At 41.7% G+C, this 22,576-nt stretch overlaps 1 protein-coding gene across 1 annotated transcript in view; it reads left to right on the forward strand.

Moving 5' to 3' along the window:
- LOC125234857 overlaps window positions 1-22,576 on the forward strand; it is a 60,988-nt gene that overhangs the window by 18,092 nt on the left and 20,320 nt on the right. The window contains exons 11-26 of the mRNA XM_048141277.1: window positions 244-376; window positions 1,304-1,463; window positions 3,527-3,634; window positions 5,365-5,473; window positions 6,172-6,299; window positions 7,653-7,778; window positions 9,619-9,745; window positions 10,129-10,317; window positions 12,477-12,613; window positions 13,499-13,861; window positions 15,024-15,117; window positions 15,747-15,916; window positions 16,649-16,759; window positions 17,386-17,530; window positions 18,155-18,210; window positions 18,839-18,925. Of these exons, the coding sequence (XP_047997234.1) occupies window positions 244-376; window positions 1,304-1,463; window positions 3,527-3,634; window positions 5,365-5,473; window positions 6,172-6,299; window positions 7,653-7,778; window positions 9,619-9,745; window positions 10,129-10,317; window positions 12,477-12,613; window positions 13,499-13,861; window positions 15,024-15,117; window positions 15,747-15,916; window positions 16,649-16,759; window positions 17,386-17,530; window positions 18,155-18,210; window positions 18,839-18,925 (2,243 nt within the window). The remainder of the gene's footprint in view (window positions 1-243; window positions 377-1,303; window positions 1,464-3,526; window positions 3,635-5,364; window positions 5,474-6,171; window positions 6,300-7,652; window positions 7,779-9,618; window positions 9,746-10,128; window positions 10,318-12,476; window positions 12,614-13,498; window positions 13,862-15,023; window positions 15,118-15,746; window positions 15,917-16,648; window positions 16,760-17,385; window positions 17,531-18,154; window positions 18,211-18,838; window positions 18,926-22,576) is intronic.

The raw sequence follows: 22,576 nt of genomic DNA on the forward strand, positions 1-22,576 counted from the left end.
AGAGAGTGTGACCGTATATTCTTTACATTATTTGACTTTTTCAGTTACCTGGGGCTCATTTCTCGAAGCTACAAGTTATAATTTACAAGTGGTTGTCAATGTCTAATATGACAAGTTGGAAAGAGACCGCTTGTAACTTGTGACTTTCAGTTTTGAGAAATGGGCCCCTGAGAGTGATTTGCTCTCAGCGTTAAAATCATAAAATGGCTAGGAAGAGATAAGATGATTTTTGTTATATTGCAGGTGGCATTGAAAGCAAAGAGGAACTGCAATGGGTCTTGCACGGATGCTGCTCGAGAATGTCTGCCTAAAGTGCTGTCACATCATGAGTACTTGTACACCAGGGCCGTGCATAGCATAGCTTATGTTCATCAATGTAAGTTCCTTCATTCGTTCCTATTCTACGGAAAATAGTGTGTTATTTTGACGTGATTCTAGTCAAAAAGCCTTATGGAAATACAAACAAGTACCAGCCTAGATCCTACAGGATGTATCTCGGAGTAAAAGTAGACCAAAACGGCGAACATTGACATATTTAAAAATATTTTAAGCGGGTTTTCACATGTTAAGTCGATATAGCGTTCGACCTGTTTCGATCCGTCTAGAGCGCTCTCGACATGTAAAGGCGGGGTCGCTACTCTTGAGAAAAATCCTCGAAAATGGATCAAACCATGTCGAACGCTATATCGACTTAACACGTGAGTAACCCGCATAAAATATTTTTAAATATGTTTTTTTTATTTATAGGTGTTTTGGGAGTTTAGAGCTTTGCTCTACCATATCCACAATATTTTTGACGCCGTGATGTCCCGAAGGGACATCCCGGGGGAATTTAAATATGTTTGAGTCTCACGGGAGTTTTATAGTTGACATTGACATACTTTGTACAGAGGTGGCGGGAGCGTTCATTGAATGAGGCGAAATGGCAGATGGGAGGGGTTTGCCTAGCAGTGGGATATTCTTATAGGCTATGAAAAAAGGGGGTGTTAACCCTTTATAAGGCACTAGATTTGCCCGCTTCGCTTGCGTTAGAAAGAGACAAAATGTAGCCTATGTCACGCTCTCCACTTAAAAAATCACGTCAGTTCGTCCTTCCGTTTTGCAGTGAAAGACGGACAAACAAACAGACACACACACTTTCCCATTTATAATATTAGTATGGATAAGCTTATCATTAATTATGAAAAATTGTGAAATGGAATTCAAAATTAGGTGGGAAATATATTCCATATGCCTTATAAAGAAGAAGGTCTCCCAAAAATTGATTTAGCTTATCTTATTCATCTGTTTATTTATTTTGCAGTAGAACCACTACAACCCACAGCGGCCATATTTAAACCATTCTGCCTACAAAGATGGCGTCCGTCGACCGGCGAGATACGCGCCGTGCTTGACGACTGGTCGCAACGAAGCCCGCAACTTTTACCGTGTCTACTTCAAGAACTTAGTTATACACCTTACGAGTAAGTTCGTACTAAAAATGCGTAGCGGCCATTTTGAATTAAATCTAACTACAAAATGGCGGCCATCTATTGGTGAGATACGTTTATAAACGTATGAATGGCGGCCATTTTGAATTAATTTCGATTACAAGATGGTGGCTGTCTACTGGTGAGATATGCGCCGTGCTCGACGATTAGGTCGCAACACAGAGTATTTATTTATTTGCCGTCTATTATGTATATGTTCCAAATTTAAATATCGTTGTGTTATATTATTAAATTAAAACGGGACTTAATCGCGTAAAACTTACGTTTTATATTTAACCCGACGTTTCGGACATGACATTACGTCCGTGGTCACGGGTAGACTGGCTGGGAGTTGTATCAACATCTTCCAGCTGTACGAGTTTTTCGAACTACCCGCACTTGATTGTCATCAGTCACTTTTACGCTAGGGTTGCCACTCTGCCTACATACAACACTCACGACATCCGATGGTATGAGACGGGAAATTTTCTCACGTTTACACTTGCTAATCACTGGATTCCACGGATTTGTGACCCTGAATTTTTAGAGAGTGAGATGTCACACATTCAGGAGGTTCTTAGAAAGAATGGGTACAGGGTGGATTGTCGGCAACCAAGACGAAAGCCTGCGAAGAAGCATCCGAATGTTGCAAGACGACCGGCATTTATGCCCTATGTCAAGGGAGTGACAGACAAGGTTGGTACCATACTAAAGAAGTATTCGATACAGACTGTGTACATGCCGTTGTCGAAGGTGGCGGGGCAACTAAGGTCAGCAAAGGATGTTATTCCATATCAGACGCCAGGCGTTTATAAGATTGACTGTAGCTGTGGTAGTTCTTATATTGGAGAAACCAAACGCACCATAGCGGAAAGGGTCAAAGAACATATCGCGGCGGTCAAAAAACGACAAATAAATAAGTCTGCGGTTGCCGAGCATTTGCTAGAGTCAGGACCGAACCACTGGATTGAACTGCATAATCCCAAAGTCCTTTCAACTGAACGTCTTTACTATAGCAGGAAAGTACGTGAAGCGATTGAAATCAGGAAACATCGTAATTTCAATCAAAATGAAGGGCAAGGGATTTCATCTTCGTGGAATCCAGTGATTAGCAAGTGTAAACGTGAGAAAACTTCCCGTCTCATACCATCGGATGTCGTGAGTGTTGTATGTAGGCAGAGTGGCAACCCTAGCGTAAAAGTGACTGATGACAATCAAGTGCGGGTAGTTCGAAAAACTCGTACAGCTAGAAGATGTTGATACAACTCCCAGCCAGTCTACCCGTGACCACGGACGTAATGTCATGTCCGAAACGTCGGGTTAAATATAAAACGTAAGTTTTACGCGATTAAGTCCCGTTTTAATTTAATAATATGAGTGAAGATCGTGTTAGTTTAAATCAATATATCGTTGTGTTATTGCTGAAAGTGATATGATTTATAGTCCCAGATTTCTAAGAACCTCTTTTTGACACATGACAGCGTCCACAATACGCAAACTCGCGCAATCTAATGAACTTTTAAATAAAATCCTGTAATAATATTTAAAAAAAATCAAGTACTTAAAAACAATGTTTCGCTTACTTTAAACATAATCTAGTACATGTTACATTTTTGCGGATCTTCGTTAGTGAGTATTTTACGATATTAATTTATCACGCAGGATTTACTTATCATGTCATTTATCTTTCATTTTTATTTTTAACCCTTCGAGCCCCAAGCATCTATATGTATTTACTTATATTTTACTGACATCACATGATGTCGCTGGGACTCGAAGGGTTAAACTAGTGCTGTGGCAGTCTGTCATTTCGATTGAAATGACATTTCAGTAAGTTGATAGAAATCGTATATTTGTTTAAGCGCCTCCTTGTACATAGGGCCTAATCGATTCAACCAATTCGAAATTAATCGTTAGATTTGCCAAACGATACATCTTAGCCACAACGCGACATACTTCAAAATGTGTCAAAAATGTGAACTTACAGATCCGGGACAATAGTACTTCTTTCCTGGATATATGTCACTTGGAAGTTTTTAACGTGTGTGTGTTTTCAGTGGCCTGTCATTGGAGTCACAGTTAACGCTTGGCTCATGGTTAAGCGGGCTGCCGTCGCCCACACCGGATTGGGCTTGGAATGTGCTCGTACGAATGCGTGTACATAGGTAAATGACCTACATACATATTTTAGTCTTTAAATATATGTTTATTCCTTTAACCGCCAAAGAACGAGTCATAGTTACAGGTTACAGGACATTAATAGGCACTAGGTATGGTAATTGGGATTCCAGAGCCCCCCTAAACTTATCAGTAAGGTACAGCGGGGCAAATCTCGACTGGGAGAGCAATACGCTACTTGACTATACTTAAAATAAAATATTTTATACCATGCACGAAATAAAGCATCAGATAATAAAATTATAAGTAAATCAGGGACAAAAGTTATTTTAACTAAAATTTATATTTTATAAATCAGATAGAAATACATAAAGGAAATCAGTTGACCGTAACGTCACTCAATTTGATTTCATATTAATTCCATATTAGCAAGTCGTTCAAAATCGTTTTGACAGTTCTTAAAAAGAAGCTAATTTGACTAAGAGGAAAGTAGCCTATTGTAACTAATCAATTTTTTTCAATATTACAGTATGATGTTGAGTTTTACATGTATCCACTGAACACGCCTACCATAATATAACCGGTGGCCACTCTATTTAATAATGCAAACATTGTAAAACATGGAAAAAATGTACCAGTTACATTTGCCCCCCAGTCGAGGTTTGCCCCGCTGTACCTTACTCTTTTTACATCTTGATACCATTACCATGGCGCCTAGGCTCCTAAACCGTACCATGCTTGTATGAGTGAAATATGACAGGTCGACTGTTCGCCTTTTTGACAGGCGGTAACTGTGAGGTAACCGAGAGGGGGTGGGCGGCGCTTTTAGCGGGGAGCGGGAGTGGCCATACTGTACGATAGTACTCTTTATTATACTGTGGCCTTGTTGACTTAATAGGAAGTCTGGTCACAATTGAATGGGTACAGTTTAATATTAATCTTCATGCATCCCATATCCTATGAAGTGTAGGTACTATCAAGTTCAAAAGTGCATGGCGAATTTATTAATGAATTCATTCATAATTTCTCCATGCAATTTTGCAGCTCACTGTACGTATAATATGAGTTATGTATAGGGTTGTAAAAAAACGGTTTTTTTTCTGGCTTGAAAAAAAAAACATGAAAAAAAACCGTGAAAAAAAACAGTTTTTTTTCTGGAGTATGGTTTTTTTCTAAAGTACGAAATCTCAAAATTTGCAAAGTAGTTAATACTTTTATACGGTTTTTTTAGACTTAATGTTAACTATTAAACGAATTTAATCAAATAACTTTAATTTCTGGTCTTATAAAAGTAACATTTACGAAATCTGTAGTTTGTAGTTATCACTATTTACTGTTGGCAACACCACCGCCTCTCCACGCTACACGCCGCATCGGGGATTCCCCAATAAACGTTTGTATACTGAATTAAAATGTACGTTATTGTTATTGAAACACGTTACAACTCACGAAAACCGTTATTGTCGTATTATTTGTTCATCTGAAAAAAAACCATATTTAGAAAAAAAACCAAGGTGCTCGGTTTTTTTTCATAATTCTGAAAAAAAAACATTTGGTTTTTTTTTCAATTTACAACCCTAGTTATGTATAATCATTATGAGTTTACAAGTGATTAACGCATGAATGAGGCCTCCAACCCCCGCCCACCTGGGGGTGCACACACCTCTCGAATTGGGCTATACAGCCACGAGTTCAAATGCTGCTTAAATCATCTGTCATAGATATTATTATTACAAGTGATTGTAAGCGTTACTGTAGCGTAACTTATACTGATTAGGTCAAGTTGGCGACTACCACTTGACGCTCCGCCCCCAGAGCATACACAAAACGTGTTCGCGGAGGCCTACGCAGTGCTGTCCAGTTCCTGGGGACATTCCTTGCCACTGGTAAGTTTCATTATCTTTATCTTCATTTTATTGCTAATTTTGTGCCAAACTTGATGTGAAATGGAATAAAAAAATAGGAAAGAAATTATGCTTCAAATTACTTTATTTCATTATAGTCCCTTTCCGAAGTTTCAGTCTCTATCAATATGATTTTTTTTATTTGCCAAAATTAATTAATTGCCAAAGTGTATGCAGAATTTTAATTTAGCCATTTAAGTTCGTATTTTGTACTATAAGTAACACTGTTAGCTGTACATTTTGTAATCCTTATTACAAGGGCATTGTTGCGAACGCAACCTTTTATTTGTATAGTTATCGCTCGGCTAGTTCCGTAAGATTTATCTAGAGCCAATAGGAGCGCACCACATACGATGTATCGCGGCCAATGAGGCACCTAAAACTTAACCAACGTTTATAACAGCTCAAATCTTGCAAATCACTCTTTCATCATCTTCGCTACCTTAAACACCACTTCCATACTTAACCGTTTTTAGTTCAAGTCACCCTTGTAAACCAGCACCTATTTGAAATATAATATAGTCTACTTATATTGAAGTTTTTATAAGTCGTCGGCTCCTGATCCTGCACGGCGGCTACAGGCATAAAATCTACCGGTGGTTAGTTAAGGGTGTTGCTGTTAGTACCCCATTTGTACTATTGTAAATGGGCGCCATTTTGAATTTACTTTTTCGTTATAGATTTGTGAGTACGGCGCTCCCGCATTGGTCCGCGTCGCAACTGCGCGCGCAGGAGTAGCGGCGCATGCGCTGCCTCTCGTAATGTCTGCCATGTTACACTCACCCGTCTCCGTCTCGCTCACTCCACAGTGAGTATATACTCCGTCTCGCTCTGACGCCGTAGCAATAACCGGCTGGTTTGTAGATCTGTGAGTACGACGCATACGCTGCCTCTCGTAATGTCTGCCATGCTGTAATCCCGTCTCCGTCTCGCTCACTCCACAGTGAGTAATTAATTACGCTCTACCTTTGTGAAATGAAAAAAATAAATAATGCACCACTAACATAAAATAACGCTTGATGACTATTTATCACATTTACATATAGCACAGCAAAAAGGCCAGGTCAGAAGTACTCGAAACCGACGAGCGTGTATGAGAAACGTTATGAAAGTGTGTGCAGCAAAAGTGGTCTGTCAGGATCGTAGTAAATGGAAATCCGTGATCTCTGCCTACCCCTCTGGGAAACAGGCGTGATTGTATGTATGTATGTATATATAGCATTAACAGTTTCAAGTCAATTGAAGTTCGATTCAATTCAATTTCAATCAAAGCAAAACTCTACTTGAAATCAGTTCTAACCTAATTGCAATTAAAATTAAATTCGTTTCAACCCCATTTCAGTTCGGTTCAAGTTTAATCCCTAGAACGCCGTTGTCAAAAATTTTCTACTAAATTCCTTCAATTTGTTAATAACATTAAGGGATAAGTCCGCCTACATTGTATATTACTGACTCTGTAACTGTGTCTCTTTTGTTTCCTTTATGTACAATAAAGCTTATACATACATACATACATACAGTTTAAATAGGCCAGTTTCCTACTAGTCAAATCAGCTTCTTTTTAAGAACTGTCAAAACGATTTGATAATATGGAATTACTATGAAATACTGAGGAGTGACGTCACGGTCAATTCATTTACTTTATATCTTTCTCTGTGACTTATTAAATAGAAATTATGTTTAAACAAAACCACTGTCCAAATTTTTCTATTAATTATGTGGGGCTTTATTTCGTGCACTGCATAAAATATTTTATTTTAAGTATAGGAAACTAGCCTGTCTGGACCAGATTTGGAACCAGGCGTTTGAGGGTTTAATCAAAGACATAATATAACTCCGTATAGACGAATAAAGTCTAAGACAAAACCATAATGAAAAAGGTGCGGTTGCCAAGATGGCGTTACACCTTTGGGGAACGCTCGGCTAGATGGGGCGCTAATAATAATATTTGACATTTCAACACATATAAAGCTAAGAATTTGAGCCAAATTGTCAAAAGTTTTAAGCCTGTGTCGAGAGATGGCAGTCTATGCACTGTGATTACACATTTTACTGTGACAGTAACTCTATATAATACTCAATCCTCTTTGGTTTAATGCAATTTCAATTCAATTTAATTTGTAAGTGACTTCAGTTCAATTTATCCAGCATTTGATTACAGGTTCTCATCATTGACGAGTACATTACTAGCGCCGCCGCAGTCCTTAGTGCAATGGGCGCGCGGCGAGAAAGCCGCCACTCCTGATATCCTGATGAGGAGAATGCTGGTTCATGTGGAAAATCAACCGTAAGTTCCAATGAATACATGTGACGTTATAGCACTGGTCTATGAGCTATCGGCTATAAAAACGGATAAAAGATAATCACTCCCATGTAAATAAAAGAGACACGGCGATATTTATAGTTACTCGCCCAGCGGTGAGCTACCAATATCGCCGTGTCTCGTATTTGCACGGGAGTGCTTGTATTTTGTTCGTTTTTATAGCCGATAGCTCATAGCTCACTAGCTCGCGGTGGGAGCAGTGCCTATAGGCACAGTAATAATTCTTCTAACAAATTTTGCGCCGCGCGGTTTGTCCTTGAGTAGCGCTTTGCGCGAGCGACGTGCAGAGAGTAGGTACATGTGGGAATGGACGAACGCGGTCGCGCCAGTACGCGCCGCGCCGCGTGGCACTGCCAAGGTCGCGCCCGACGCGTTCGAGACCCAAACACTGATCGAGGGAGATTCTCTACTGGGACGTCCTTATACTGTGCTATAGGCCAGTGGTGGGCAACGTACGGGCTGTATCTGGCCCACGGAATCGATCTCTCTAGGTTTATACACCTATCCTTCCAAATAAATATGATGTAGTCAATACTTGCATTTTTGGTGTAAAACTGGCCTAATTCCTTAAAATTTTGGCGATAATCATAAAAGTTTTCTCACCACTGTCATAGGCCTAAAGGATTCTTATGTTCCATCTGCAATTAGAATGGATGAGAGAAGATTAACGAAGATAGGCACGAAAAAACCGGCCAAGAGCGTGTCGGGCCACGCTCAGTGTAGGGTTCCGTAGTTTTCCGTATTTTTCTCAAAAACTACTGAACCTATCAAGTTCAAAACAATTTTCCTAGGAAGTCCTTATAAAGTTCTACTTTTGTGATTTTTTTCATATTTTTTAAACATATGGTTCAAAAGTTAGAGGGGGGGGGACGCACTTTTTTTTCCTTTAGGAGCGATTATTTCCGAAAATATTAATATTATCAAAAAACAATCTTAGTAAACCCTTATTCATTTTTAAATACCTATCCAACAATATATCACACGTTGGGGTTGGAATGAAAAAAAATATCAGCCCCCACTTTACATGTAGGGGGGGTACCCTAATAAAACATTTTTTTCCATTTTTTATTTTTGCACTTTGTTGGCGTGATTAATATACATATTAATACCAAATTTCAGCTTTCTAGTGCTAACGGTTACTGAGATTATCCGCGGACGGACGGACGGACGGACGGACAGACAGACATGGCGAAACTATAAGGGTTCCTAGTTGACTACGGAACCCTAAAAAGGATATTGGCCTGTCGCTTTTCGCTGAAGGAAAACATCGCGAGGAAACCGGATTAATTCCAATAAGGTCACTTTGGGTTGGAAGGTCAGATGGCAGTCGCTTTCCTAAAAATTAGTGCCTACGCCAAATCTTGGGATTAGTTGTCAAAGCGGACCCCAGGCTCACATGAGCCTCAAATGCCGGGATAACGCAAGGAAGATGATGATGAGTGCAAGAAAAAACGATCAGTTGGAAGTGGAAGAGCTAAATGAACTTTTGTCGACCAAATTGAGGAACTATTGCAAAAAGACCAGGATAGACAAGGTCACAATCGCTGACGCTTCGTAAGCGTATCGTAGCTCTCTATCGCTCTTATGTAGTGGTTCGACAGAGCCAGACTGCGTTTCATTTGCCACGTTGTTGTGAATACCAAAAAGTAAATTATCTTTCCATACAATCATTAGATGTGAAGTAGTATTTATCCTAATCAACGAAAATCTCGAAATATGGTATATTGAAACATTTGAAACCTAAAAGCTTGGACCAAATTTGTAAGTTATTTTTGCTAAAAAACTTAAATTCTATATTTTTTAGCTCGCCAGTTGATCGCGAGGCGGCAATATCAACGTGGCTCCAAGCACTTTGCCATATAGGGCTGACGGGTGCTCCGCTAAGGGCCGCTGATGTTCTACTACTGACCACACCCAACTACAACATACAGGTACCTCTTTAACCTTTTCTGTAGCTTGTCGAAATAAATAATTTACTTTCATTTTTAATAAGTTAAGATTGTGCTATGATAGATGCTATATGAGTCTTGCCAAAGTCCAAGATAAAATCATGCCTTGAATTCGGCAGGTTTATTCAGTAGTTTGTTTCATTCTTTGGATGTCAAAATTGTCGCTTGCTTTTGCTTTCAGTAACTACAAAACATATGCCTATCAAATAATCGACCGTATGTTGAAATCTGTTACAATATTATAGAATGTTTAAATAAAATATTACTAGGTTAATGAAAGCAAAAGTTACACTGTTTAACTGTTTAACATTGAGCAGGTTGTACCAATACAGGTTGCATTGAGACAAAAAAAACTTGTTTTTCAGGAGGTCGTAAAACCCGAAGTCATATCCCACCTGGTCCGCAACGCAGCGCACGCACCATTGACGTGCGCAAGCGCATTGCTCGCGTCGCACGCACACAACGAGCTGCCGATTTTGTTCCCGCGATTATTGCAGCTCTTGGCGGAGCAGCGCGCGCACAAACAGAAGATACACGTCGACAATGCGCTCAAAGTGAGTTGTAGGACGACTGTATCGCGTGACATTCTTAGTACGTTTTCACATTATCCGATCCGATATCGGATGTCGGAGCGATCTCGAATGACGCACTAAGAATGTCGCGCACTGTATCGTTCTATGTGATGTATGTCTGTATGTAAAAACGCACTTACCGCCCAGCGTGGCTGGCCGCCGTGGATGGCTCAGCCACGACATTGGTCTAAGCGCGACAGCGTTGAGCGGCAGCCATACATGCGAATGAAAAGTCCCATCGCTGTGTCTCGCTCCAATGTATGGCCGCCGCTCACCGCTGTCGCGCTTAGACCAATGTCGTGGCTGAGCCGTTAGGGTGAATCATTCAGGATGGGCTTCTCTTGAAGTGAAGTGACTAATACAGGTTGGATTAGACGTCGTTTTTGAGGTGACTTATACCAAAAAGTGTTTGTGTAAAATATTTCGTATTAAATTGAATTGGGCTGAATTGAAATTGGATTGAAGCGCAATTGGATTTTAAATTGAATTGAATTAAAATTTAAGAAAATATTGAAATTAAAGTATAGTAATTTATTTTGTACAATTCAAGAATTTATCTGGTTTTAGTAATGGAAAATTCACGTCGACAATGCTCTAAGCTCTAAATTAAAAGTAAGTGGGCTTTAGATGAGACATGGTCTATCTATCGACAATGCACTTATAAAGTTTTTGTTATACTACATACATACATACATATAATCACGCCTGTATCCCATAAAGGGGTAGGCAGAGCACATGAACTACTAAGTTTCAGTGACTCTTGAGTGCCACTCTTGGCAAAAACCGGCCAAGAGCGTGTCGGGCCACGCTCAGTGTAGGGTTCCGTAGTTTTCCGTATTTTTCTCAAAAACTACTGAACCTATCAAGTTCAAAACAATTTTCCTAGAAAGTATTTACAAAGTTCTACTTTTGTGATTTTTTTCATGTTTTTTAAACATATGGTTCAAAAGTTAGAGGGGGGGGACGCACTTTTTTTTCCTTTAGGGGCGATTATTTCCGAAAATGTTAATATTATCAAAAAACGACCTTAGTAAACCCTTATTCATTTTTGAATACCTATCCAACAATATATCACACGTTGGGGTTGGAATGAAAAAAAATATCACCCCACTTTACATGTAGGGGGTACCCTAATAAAACATTTTTTTCCATTTTTTATTTTTGCACTTTGTTGGCGTGATTGATATACATATTGGTACCAAATTTCAGCTTTCTAGTGCTAACGGTTACTGAGATTATCCGCGGACGGACGGACGGACGGACGGACGGACGGACGGACAGACAGACATGGCGAAACTATAAGGGTTCCTAGTTGACTACGGAACCCTAAAAAGGGGTTGAAAGAAATCCAAATTATGACATTGCAGTGACAGGTTGCCAGCCTCTCGCCTACGCCACAATTTAACCCATATCCCACAGTCGACTTCTACGACACCCACGGGAAGAAAGGGGGTAGTGAAATTCTTAATCCGTCACCACACGGGGTTATATTAAGTTTGTCCTGCTTGCGCCGTCGGCTACTGTTACGTAGATCAGTGTCCGCTTTACGGTTTGTCTGCAATGTTTATTTTATGTTATATAATTATGCTGTCAAACAAGTCTGTCAGTAAATAAGAACTAAGAAAACTATAGGTATCCTTTTCTCTAGCACCCTAAAGAAAAGGATGCATATAGTTTTCTTTGTTCTTATTTACTGACAGACTTGGTTGACAGAGTATAGTTAGCAAACAAGAAGTCGACCCGCCTAATGGAAAATTTTCATCGTCGCCCATAAATAGACAAAAGGAATATCACTGCTTTATCGACTATTGAGAACTCGAAATACCCGCTGCTTGAAAAACTCAAATCCAGAACTTACCTTTTTTGCAAATGTTTTATACCTATGTCTTAACTTATAATCTTTTTTTTTATACTACGTCGGTGTCAAACAAGCATACGGTCCGCCTGATGGAAAGCGGTCACCGTAACCTAAGGAAGCCTGCAACTCAAAGAATGTCACATGCGCGTTGCCACCCCATTAGAAAATTGTACACTCCGCTTTGCTGTGTTAAGTAGACAGCAAAAAGGAAAGAAAAGTTTTTACGCGATTAAGTCCCGTTTTAATTTAATTTAATAATCTTTTTTTTTCTTTTTGATTGCAGCAAATCGGAAGCGGTATTACGTCGGAGGAGTTGGTAATACATCAGACTGCCGCAGCTTTACTCGCGCCGGCGGGACATCCAACGTTACCGCTCTGGCGGCTGTTTATGCATCTATACCTGCACTCTTCCAACATCTCGTAAGTCCTTGTCTAACTGAACAGTCTTACAAGAAATTATATAAACTCGTCGGACTTTACACAACTAGCTAATTCTACTACTAAAAACTATCCTCTTTCATAAACGTTCGCTAAAGTTATCAAGCCGATAAAGTTCGTTTCTCCTTTCTATCACACCAATACGTCGGAAAGGGAGACATTAACTTTATCGGCTGGATAACTTTAGTAAACGTTTATGAATAGGGGGGTATACCTCTACACATTCCAAGTAGGGATGTTACGAATATTTGCATTCGCATTCGCATATGCGAAAGATTCGCATTCTTTTAAACATTTGCATTCGCTTCAAACGATGCGAATGTTTTGCGAATGCGAATGTGTGCAAGTCGCAGCTTGTTCCTCGCCCGCGCCGGCCGCTCCAATTGCTACTTGTCGACTGTCGACTCGCGCATGCGCAGATAGGTCAAATTCGTACGGCGTGAAGTTCGTACTCGGCATTTTGACCAATAGTAAGCATTTTAAATTTTTTACCTAGCGGGTTGTTGTCATTGCTTGGTTTTTAAAAATCAGCGATAAAATTCGCATGAATATTCGCATTCGCGAATGTGACACATGCGACATTCGTGACATCCCTAATTCCAAGTGTCATAAAAATAAAAACAAATGTGTTAGGGCCCATTTAGACGGTACGAGATCTCGCATACGAGTTTTATTATAGGAGTCTCTCTCGCATAGCAGTTAATTTCGAACTCATCTGGCTGTCCAGTGGCCTGTGTTATTGCAGATTTAGTTCCTTGCGATCTCGCATTTGAGTTTCAGTTCTATGCGGCTTTGGATCGAACGGCTTAGACACATTTAAAAGGGATAGACGGATATACCTAAATAAATTAACAATTTCTCTTCCAGCTCGGACCCAGCCCCAATCGGCCCTCTATTCTTCTCAGGCCTCATCAAATCTCGGACCCTCGCTCAACTAAAAAAACGACTTCACGAAACCATCCTCTACCACCACAGCCAATCAGAAGCCTGCAAACTTCTACTCAACAAACTTAAACCAATAGAATCCAAGTCTAGTTCGCCTGAAACGCCAGCGCCATCTATCGGTGGTTTGAGATCTAAGTCAAGCTCGCCTGAAAATTTAACGACATCTATCGGTGGTTTGACGGATAGTGAGAGCGAGACGGAAAGTGAAATGGATGATGTGTCGGTTATTGAGGAGAAAAGGAGGACCAATGTTAATATGCTGGCGTACCATGAGGGCGCGGAAAAGTAAGTGTTATAAGTTTCTTGTTGTAAAGTATTTCTTGTAAAAATTCATTGATATGTAAAGTATGAACAAATATGTGGTTCAGATTCTGAATACTTTTAGCATGCGATTTTTGTATCATTATTGTGTATTGATCTTTAAATTCAATCCATAAGTAAATGGCGAATTCCTCGCACAACGTTTAAGTATTGCGATATAGCGAGGAAACGTCGTCAGCATCCTTAGTACAATGCCTAAAGGCCCTATTTTAGATAAGCTAGCTATTGAGATTAACGTTTAGTCTTTGTTTCTGTATGTACATTAGGCGAGACGACTAAAAAAACTAATTAGTCCGTCAATTAGATTATCAAAGAATATTAGACACGTATTTTTTCTTTTTTCTCGTAAACGAAAAATTACAACGGTACAGTGCGTTGAAGTTTCAGGTGACGTCACGCCTAGGTACAATTTTTACTTAGAAGTGACGTCACAAGTCCCCACTCCGGAACTTTGATGCTCTATATCTTTGTATTTTTTTATTAATTTAGAAAAAGTCAAAAATATGTGTTCAGTATTTTTGGACGATCTAACTGACGGACTAAACAGAATGCCATTTTTTAGGGTTCCGTAGTCAACTAGGAACCCTTATATGTCTGTCTGTCCATGTCTGTCCGTCCGTCCGTCCGTCCGTCCGTCCGCGGATAATCTCAGTGACCGTTAGCACTAGAAAGCTGAAATTTGGTACCAATATGTATATCAATCACGCCGACAGAGTGGTAAAATAAAAAGTGAAACAAAATGTTTTGTTAGGGTACCCCCCCTACATGTAAAGTGGGGACTGTTTTTTTTTTTCATTCCAACCCCAACGTGTGATATATTGTTGGATAGGTATTTAAAAATGAATAAGGGTTTACTAAAATCGTTTTTTGATAATATTAATATTTTCGGAAATAATCGCTCAGTCCTAAAGGAAAAAAAAGTGTATGAAAAAAATCACAAAAGTAGAACTTTATATATACTTTCTAGGAAAATTGTTTTCAACTTGATAGGTTTAGTAGTTTTTGAGAACAATACGAAAAACTACGGAACCCTACACTGAGCGTGGCCCGACACGCTCTTGGCCGGTTTTTTATGCTCTAGGCATGGTAGTATGGCTTATAGTTCATAATATTTTTATTTTGTCAGGATGCTGCGTGAGTACAGTTGCTGGCTCGAGGCGGGTGAAAGACTACGGGCTACGCCGCATCACGCTGATATTGCACGCTTCATACCGCCCGGTGTAAGTCTATACCGCATTTGTCTATAAATGCTGTTTTATAAATAAATAATTAATATTATAGGACATTTTTACACAGATTGAACGTAAGCCCCACTGTAAGCTCAAGAGGGCTTGTGGGTACTCAGAAAACGACATATATAATTTACAAATACTTATACATATATACATAGGAAACGTCCATGACTCAAGTACAAATATCTGTGCTCGTCATACAAATAAATGCCTTTGCCGGTATTCGAACCCAGGACCGCGGCTCAGCAGACAGGGTCACTACCGACTGAGCCAAACCGGTCGTAATGTCGTTTGTCACAAGAGTTCGAGTATTATATAGAGAGTTACTGTCAAAGTAAAACGTGTAATCACAGTGCATAGACAGCCATCTTTTGACACAAGCTTAAAACTTTTGAACCTCAGTTTTGACAATTTGGCCCATATTCTTAGCTTGATATGTTTTAAAATGTCAAATATTAATATTAGCGCCATCTAACCGAGCGTTCCCCAAAGGTTTAACGCCATCTAGGCCACCGTACCTTTTTCTCTAGGGCTTTGAGGTACGTTTTTTTCTCAGACTTTATCCGTCTATACGAAGTTACATATGTCTTTGATTTTAACCTATATTTTTGCTACAGGCTTTAAACACAGCATGGGCGGAGTATCTCACTTCTATCCGTCCCACTCGCTCCAACGACGACGACGATTTGCGCGCGCCGAAACGACCATCGTCACCTGACCCTCCGTTAACTCCTCTACAGAGCGCTGTACAGAAGATTCTTATGATTAATGACCGTTCTGAAAAGAGGTCAGTCAGATTTTTTTATCATCATCATCAATTCTGTAATCAAGGATAGACCTCCATGTACGCCATTTATCCCAGTGGCCCGTTTCTCGAAAGGTACAAGCCTTGTATTACAAGTGCGCGAACTGTCAAATCGTATGGGTTGTCATGGAAACACACTTGTAATACAAGGCTTGTACCTTTCGAGAAACGGGTCACTGGTCTTATGTTAGTCTCCCAAAATTTTCTATACACTCGGACTATCCACTTATCCATATCAGGGCCATTTTTTTTAATGTTGTCCACCCCACTTTTTTGTAACATGGGTATTTCTTACACGATAAATAGCGTAAATTATCAGTACTGCTACTTGTCAATAGATGTCGCGACGAACGAAGTCGCTCACCAATTTTTAGCTAATATCACAATAAATAGTATTAATCAATATTCTGTTTTCAATTCCTTCTGCTTGTAATATAAGTTGTAAACTGTTCTAATATTCATTTTTTGGCCGACGAGACACTGCTGACTCCTAGTATCGAGTAGTGGTACAAATAACCCTCATTTACTATGGAGTTACAACTCTTCCATTACTTATTCCTCTATGGCCTTCAGATAAGTGCAGATTCACGAAAGCTGGTAGGAATTTGATGCACGAAACTTTTATTGTATGTGTAACATTTGACACGTTTTTATCTACACTAAGTAACTGCATCTTAAAGTCGTATATTGGTGTAAGAAAATTGAGTTTCACAGGAAAGAGGCACTCACAATTACGTCGCCAGTGGGTGATGTGGAGTTCGACCATCCGCGGCAGTTATATATGCTGGTCGACAAACATCTAGCCAACGTAGAAACATTTGCCAGGTAACAAATAATTTTACAATCTCATTTAGCTACAATTTTAAATTAACGCTTGGCAATACGGGACTTAATTCCATATAATTTATTAATTTGATCCACAACTCCAAAACAATAAACAGTCGATCAATCGGATATCGTTAGTTATGTGTGTCGACCAAGTAACATCTCTAGCAAAACGTTTCAAGTGGATAACTAAATTAAAGAATAAATTGTAAGCGAACAAGTCCTGTTTTGCTAAGTAATAACAAAGACATATGTAACTCCGTATAGACGGATAAAGTCTAAGAAAAAAACGAAAAAGGTACGGTGGCCTAGATGGCGTAAACAGACCTTAGTGATGTGAAAGCTCGGCAAAGATGGCATCTCTATCAAATTTGACGTTTAACACATGGATCAAGCAAGACCAATATGGGCCAAAGGTCAAAACGCGGCTAGATGATCTTGTTGTCAAATTTTTAGCTTGTGTTCTTCGGAGATGGGAGTCTATGCACTGTGTTACACGAAAATTCGAAAGTAAATTAAAGAATAAATTACTGATGAACAAGTCTCGTTTTGCTAAGTAATAATGAGTAAAAATCGTGAGAGTTTTAATGTTGGACGGCCCCAGGTTCAAGCTTATCTTGTTCCAGGCAATGGTCATCAGACGTGAACAGAGTAGCCACACTTGACACAAAGCTATGGCCGCTAGTTCGTGCGCTGCGATTCCGGAAGACACTGCCATCTGTGCGCAAGACCTGCCCCAACAGTTGCGGGGTCGTCATAATAGACCTACATGTAAGTATTGAGCAGACAGGGGCCTATTTCTCGAAAGATATTAGTCTAATAATATTAGTGTGTTGCCATGGCAACCTACACGATTTGACAATTCGTGGACTTAGTCATATTAGTCAAATATCGTTCGAGAAATGGACCCCAGAAGGTTTTGTGGCAAAATAAAGTTTAGTGATTGACAAAATAAACTAAGTACATATATTTATGGTGTAGTTTTGTCTAAAAGTGTTCTAGAAACAGATTTTCTCGTTTTTATCTCGGATATTAGGTATCGATGGTATGATGTCTTGAACACAAAATAAAAAATTAAATATAGTAATATTTATTGCCACAACTAGGAATGCTTATAATATGTGTACTCTTGTGTGCTCTTCTTATAAGTAACAGTTATGTCAGCGGTACAAAGAAGCTAATGTTTTTCTATTAAACATACCATACGGGGTTTCAAATGAACGCTCTTTGTAAGTAGGTAACAAATATTGTAGAATATTCTCTTTACGACAAATTCTGAAAAAAAAAAAAATATTTGATTATGAGTACCTGTGTCTTCGTCTATGTGTTAGATTCTGTCTACAGAGCTTCTTCAGCGGGATATCAATATATTCTGAATTCTTTCATTTGTTACAGGAATATAACGAGTGGCCCATTTCAGAAAACGCCACTCGTGGACTGGCAGAAAACAGGTAATAGAACTATTTAATATGTAAATTGCAATGATTCAGAGTTTTGAATGATTCACGCTTATTTTCATTAGACCGGGATATAGACCGTGATTACCTTTTTGATTTTTGTCGAGCTCCCGATAGTCCCGATATTTTGACGCAGTTGCATGCATCATAATCACGGAAAACTGAATATCGGGAGCTCGACAAAAATCAAAAAGAAATCACGGTCTATATCCCGGTCAATATAAGTATAATGTAAATTGCAAATTAATTTTAAAGAAAATTTTACATACATTTTATAATGCTTTCGACAATGTGCTTTGGAATCATCTAAACCTTGTAAAATCGCATACAATAGAAGTTGTCAACAATCTAAACAAACCAGTATATAAAATATTCATATTCTAGCACAATTTCATTATTTTAAAGGTTGAGGATCATAATGTGTGACATGAATTGATTAAATAACACATGGTATTAGTCAGTATCTGATGAGTTAGAATGGAAATTAAAGACATTTTGACTACAAGGTTTGTTTACATTCTGTTGACAAATTCTGTTGACGGCGACTTTAAATCATTGTCTTTGTAGTAATTAGATCCTATTACTCACGGTCAAACACTGAAAATGTCTTATTTAAATACAGGTCAAGCGCAAAGGCAGCGCTGCGCGAGTTGCTTCGAGCTCGGCCCAACGACGCGAAGACGGTTGCCGCTTTAAACACTATTGCTAGGTATAGTACGTCCCCGTGTCCCCGTGTGGTGACGGGTTAAGAATTTCACCACCCTCTTTCTTCCCGTGGGTGTCGTGGAAGTTGACTGTGGGATAAGGGTTAAATTGTGGCGTAGGCGAGAGGCTGGCAACCTATCTTATTTTATCTTAAATCTGCGGGGGCCCTTACGGATACACTTCGACCCATCGGGATCTTTTGTGCAATTACCCCCTACGATCCTAAGATCCTTCAGCTATTCAGGAGCTTCTCGACCATCTCCACGTATCGGATGATGAGGCTCATGGCTGGCAACCTATCACTGCAATGTCACAATTTCGATTTCTTTCAACCCCTTTTTGCCAAGAGTGGTACTGAAACTAGTAGTTCATGTGCTCTGCCTACCCCTTTATGGGATACAGGCGTGATTATACAGAGTGGGGCCTGTAACAAAAGCAAAAAATTAAACTGTAAGCTATTCTCCTTATACTGATCAACATTTGTTCAGCGACTTTTAAAAATAACTTGTATTTCGATTTTTATTACCATTGAAAGTTTTTTCTAAGAGGTAATGTATTACGAATTCTGTTAAGTCTAAAGTGTGACAGACAACGTCAATGACAACAATAATAGCGTACATTGAAGCTAATATTTATTATTTGTGCCGTTTGTATATCCGAGGTCTTTATAGAGAGTACGTCGTAGACGTCGCATCGGACCGATAGATGGCGCCATCGTTCGTTGTAAGTCGCTCCGGCGTCTCACCGCCGCGATGTTGGTAGTCCCGTTTTTCCCCACCTGCAACACAAGGCCCCCCGCGCCCCGACTCGCCACCAGCCACCCTCATTGTTTCGTCGAACGCCGAAGTGACCGGTTGTCGCGTATTCCGTTCGAACATTTTTATAGCATGGTGTCTCGAAATTAATCTTTTAGTTTCTATTTCCTTGTTATTTCTGGTCAAACCAGAGTTATTCGTGTTTTTATTTAAAAAGTGGCTTATAACGTTTCGGAATTATGAAATTTTTCAATTTCATCCGTCAATTCTTTCTTCCCTTTTAATTTGCGCTCGTTCGTCTTGAATAATGAGATATATTATGCCTCGCTAGCGATCATTATTCGTCTTTCGGGGTTCTCACTATAGAAATGAACGAGCGGTGCTTTATGATTCTACCCACTTTTTTGTAAGAAAGTTCCATGCTGCAAAAATCGTTACCGTTAATCAGTTTTCTTTTTAAACTATTCGTATTTCCGAGACTAAAGTAGGAAGTGTTATCCGCGTATTAAAAGCTTCGCGCGAGAATATAAGCGGTAACGTAGGTAAGTTGCTCCGCCGGGGACCACGTGCTCCGGGGACCACGTGCTTCGCGACCGCGGGCTGCGCGACCTGCGGGCTGCGGCGGCGGCGGCGGCGGGCGCGGTGGAGGAATACCGCGCTTCAAGGAGGTTTGAATTTCTCCGACGAATGGGTGAGCAGATTCATATTATTTTAGAAAGAATATGTTCGGTTTCCGATTCGGTGCGGAGGCCCCAAGCCACGTGTCGGCGCCGAAACTTACTGTAGCGCTGCGATAGCGCCGCTGACCGCGGCAGTGTTGTCCGCCGCGTCGGCGCCGCCGAGGTTGCGTAGAAGTTGCCTCCTCGTTAACGATGGCCATCTCTGCGGTGCCGCCGAACAACGTTGTGGCCGCCGCATAGGCGTCGCGTGCGACGCTGTAAGTATGTCTGCTGCTGCCCCGACGCGAGCGCCGCGCCGTTAGTGATCAGTCGTCAATACGCAGGCTACCAGCGCGGCCACCTTCTGCCCCCGCCACAACGCCGCGAGCCTGCTGAAGCTGTCCACCAGTATCGCTGGCCGCCACGCTTATGCTGGCGCCTCGATGGTGATGCAGAGCGTTCGTCTGCCGTGACAACGCCGCGATCCTGCTGAAGCTGTCCACCAGTATCGCTGGCCGCCACGCTTATGCTGGCGCCTCGATGGTGATGCAGAGCGTGCGTCTGCCTTGACAACGCCGCGATCCTGCTGAAGCTGTCCACCAGTATCGCTGGCCGCCACGCTTATGCTGGCACCTCGATGGTGATGCAGAGCGTGCGTCTGCCTTGACAACGCCGCGAGCCTGCTGAAGCTGTCCACCAATATCGCTGGCCGCCACGCTTATGCTGGCGCCTCGATGGTGATGCAGAGCGTTCGTCTGCCGTGACAACGCCGCGATCCTGCTGAAGCTGTCCACCAGTATCGCTGGCCGCCACGCTTATGCTGGCGCCTCGATGGTGATGCAGAGCGTGCGTCTGCCTTGACAACGCCGCGAGCCTGCTGAAGCTGTCCACCAATATCGCTGGCCGCCACGCTTATGCTGGCGCCTCGATGGTGATGCAGAGCGTTCGTCTGCCGTGACAACGCCGCGATCCTGCTGACTGTCCACCTGCTGTAGCTGTCCACCAGTATCGCTGGCCGCCACGCTTATGCTGGCGCCTCGATGGTGATGCAGCGAGCTCATCTGCCGTGACAACGCCGCGATCCTGCTGAAGCTGTCCACCAGTATCGCTGGCCGCCACGCTTATGCTGGCGCCTCGATGGTGATGTAGAGCGTTCACATGCCGTGACAACGACGCGAGACGCGACCCTGCCGAAGCTGTCCACCAGTATTGCTGGCCGCCACGCTTATGCTGGCGCCTCAGTGGTGATGCGGAGCGTAATACTGTTAACCGCTGCACAGGCGTCGCAATCCTTCTGCTGCGTCTGCCGTGACAACGCCGCAAGCTACTTGAAGTTTTCCACCGGTCTCGTCGGCCGACACGCTGATGCTGGCGCCTTGATGTCGCCTCGATCGCACGAGGTAAGATTGCAGACGCGGCGACCTTCATCGCGCCACCGAGCGCAATACTGCGGCTGCCGCGAAGGCGTCGCTAATTTTCCTGCCGCGTTTGCCGTGAAGACGCCGCGAACTCTGTTGATGCTGCTCACCGATGTAGCTGACTGCCACGCTGGCGCCGGTGCCTCCCGCGCTGACGGCGGCGACCTCGAGAGGGCCACCGAGCACGATACTGCGCGACGCGACAGGGCATCGAGACGCCTTTCGAGCTGACGACGGCCGTCTCAATCTCACCGCCGAACATAACAGCGTCTGCTGCAGTGACAAGCTGGTAAGATTGCTGATGTGGGCCCTTGGTGCTGCTAGCCGCCACGCTGATAACGCCCGTCGCGCCTAAGATGTCACGCTCACCGCGAACACTGTCTTCCCCTACAATGGTGCCACGACCACGACTATCCAGGCTCCGTCTGCTACGGTATCGTTGCAGACTCTGTTGCTGACCAGGCTGATACTACCCTCCAATGTGACGCCGGGCGCCGCTATCAGCTGACATCCCGTACACTATGGTATCTACTCTTCTCTTTCCAGTTCCCGTGAAGTACGACTGTATTTACACTCTATTTTGACCAAGAACTCCTCCGTCGCCGAAGTGAGAACAGATAAATTCTTAAGATGCTACGTCCTAACGTGGTTTGGAGACCCATAGTTGAACGAGGTAAGACGTCAATAACCGGACGAGGAGCCGCACTGCTGCGAGGGTGTCCTGACGATGTTCGCGAGCTATCTAATCGGAGAGGCGCCTCGCGAGAAGACCCTGTGATTCCTGTACATCGCTCATTGTGTAGGTCAAAGACATCGTAAAGGT

The sequence above is a fragment of the Leguminivora glycinivorella genome, chromosome 2 (genome assembly GCF_023078275.1).
Source record: "Leguminivora glycinivorella isolate SPB_JAAS2020 chromosome 2, LegGlyc_1.1, whole genome shotgun sequence".
Taxonomy (NCBI): Eukaryota; Metazoa; Arthropoda; class Insecta; order Lepidoptera; family Tortricidae; genus Leguminivora; species Leguminivora glycinivorella.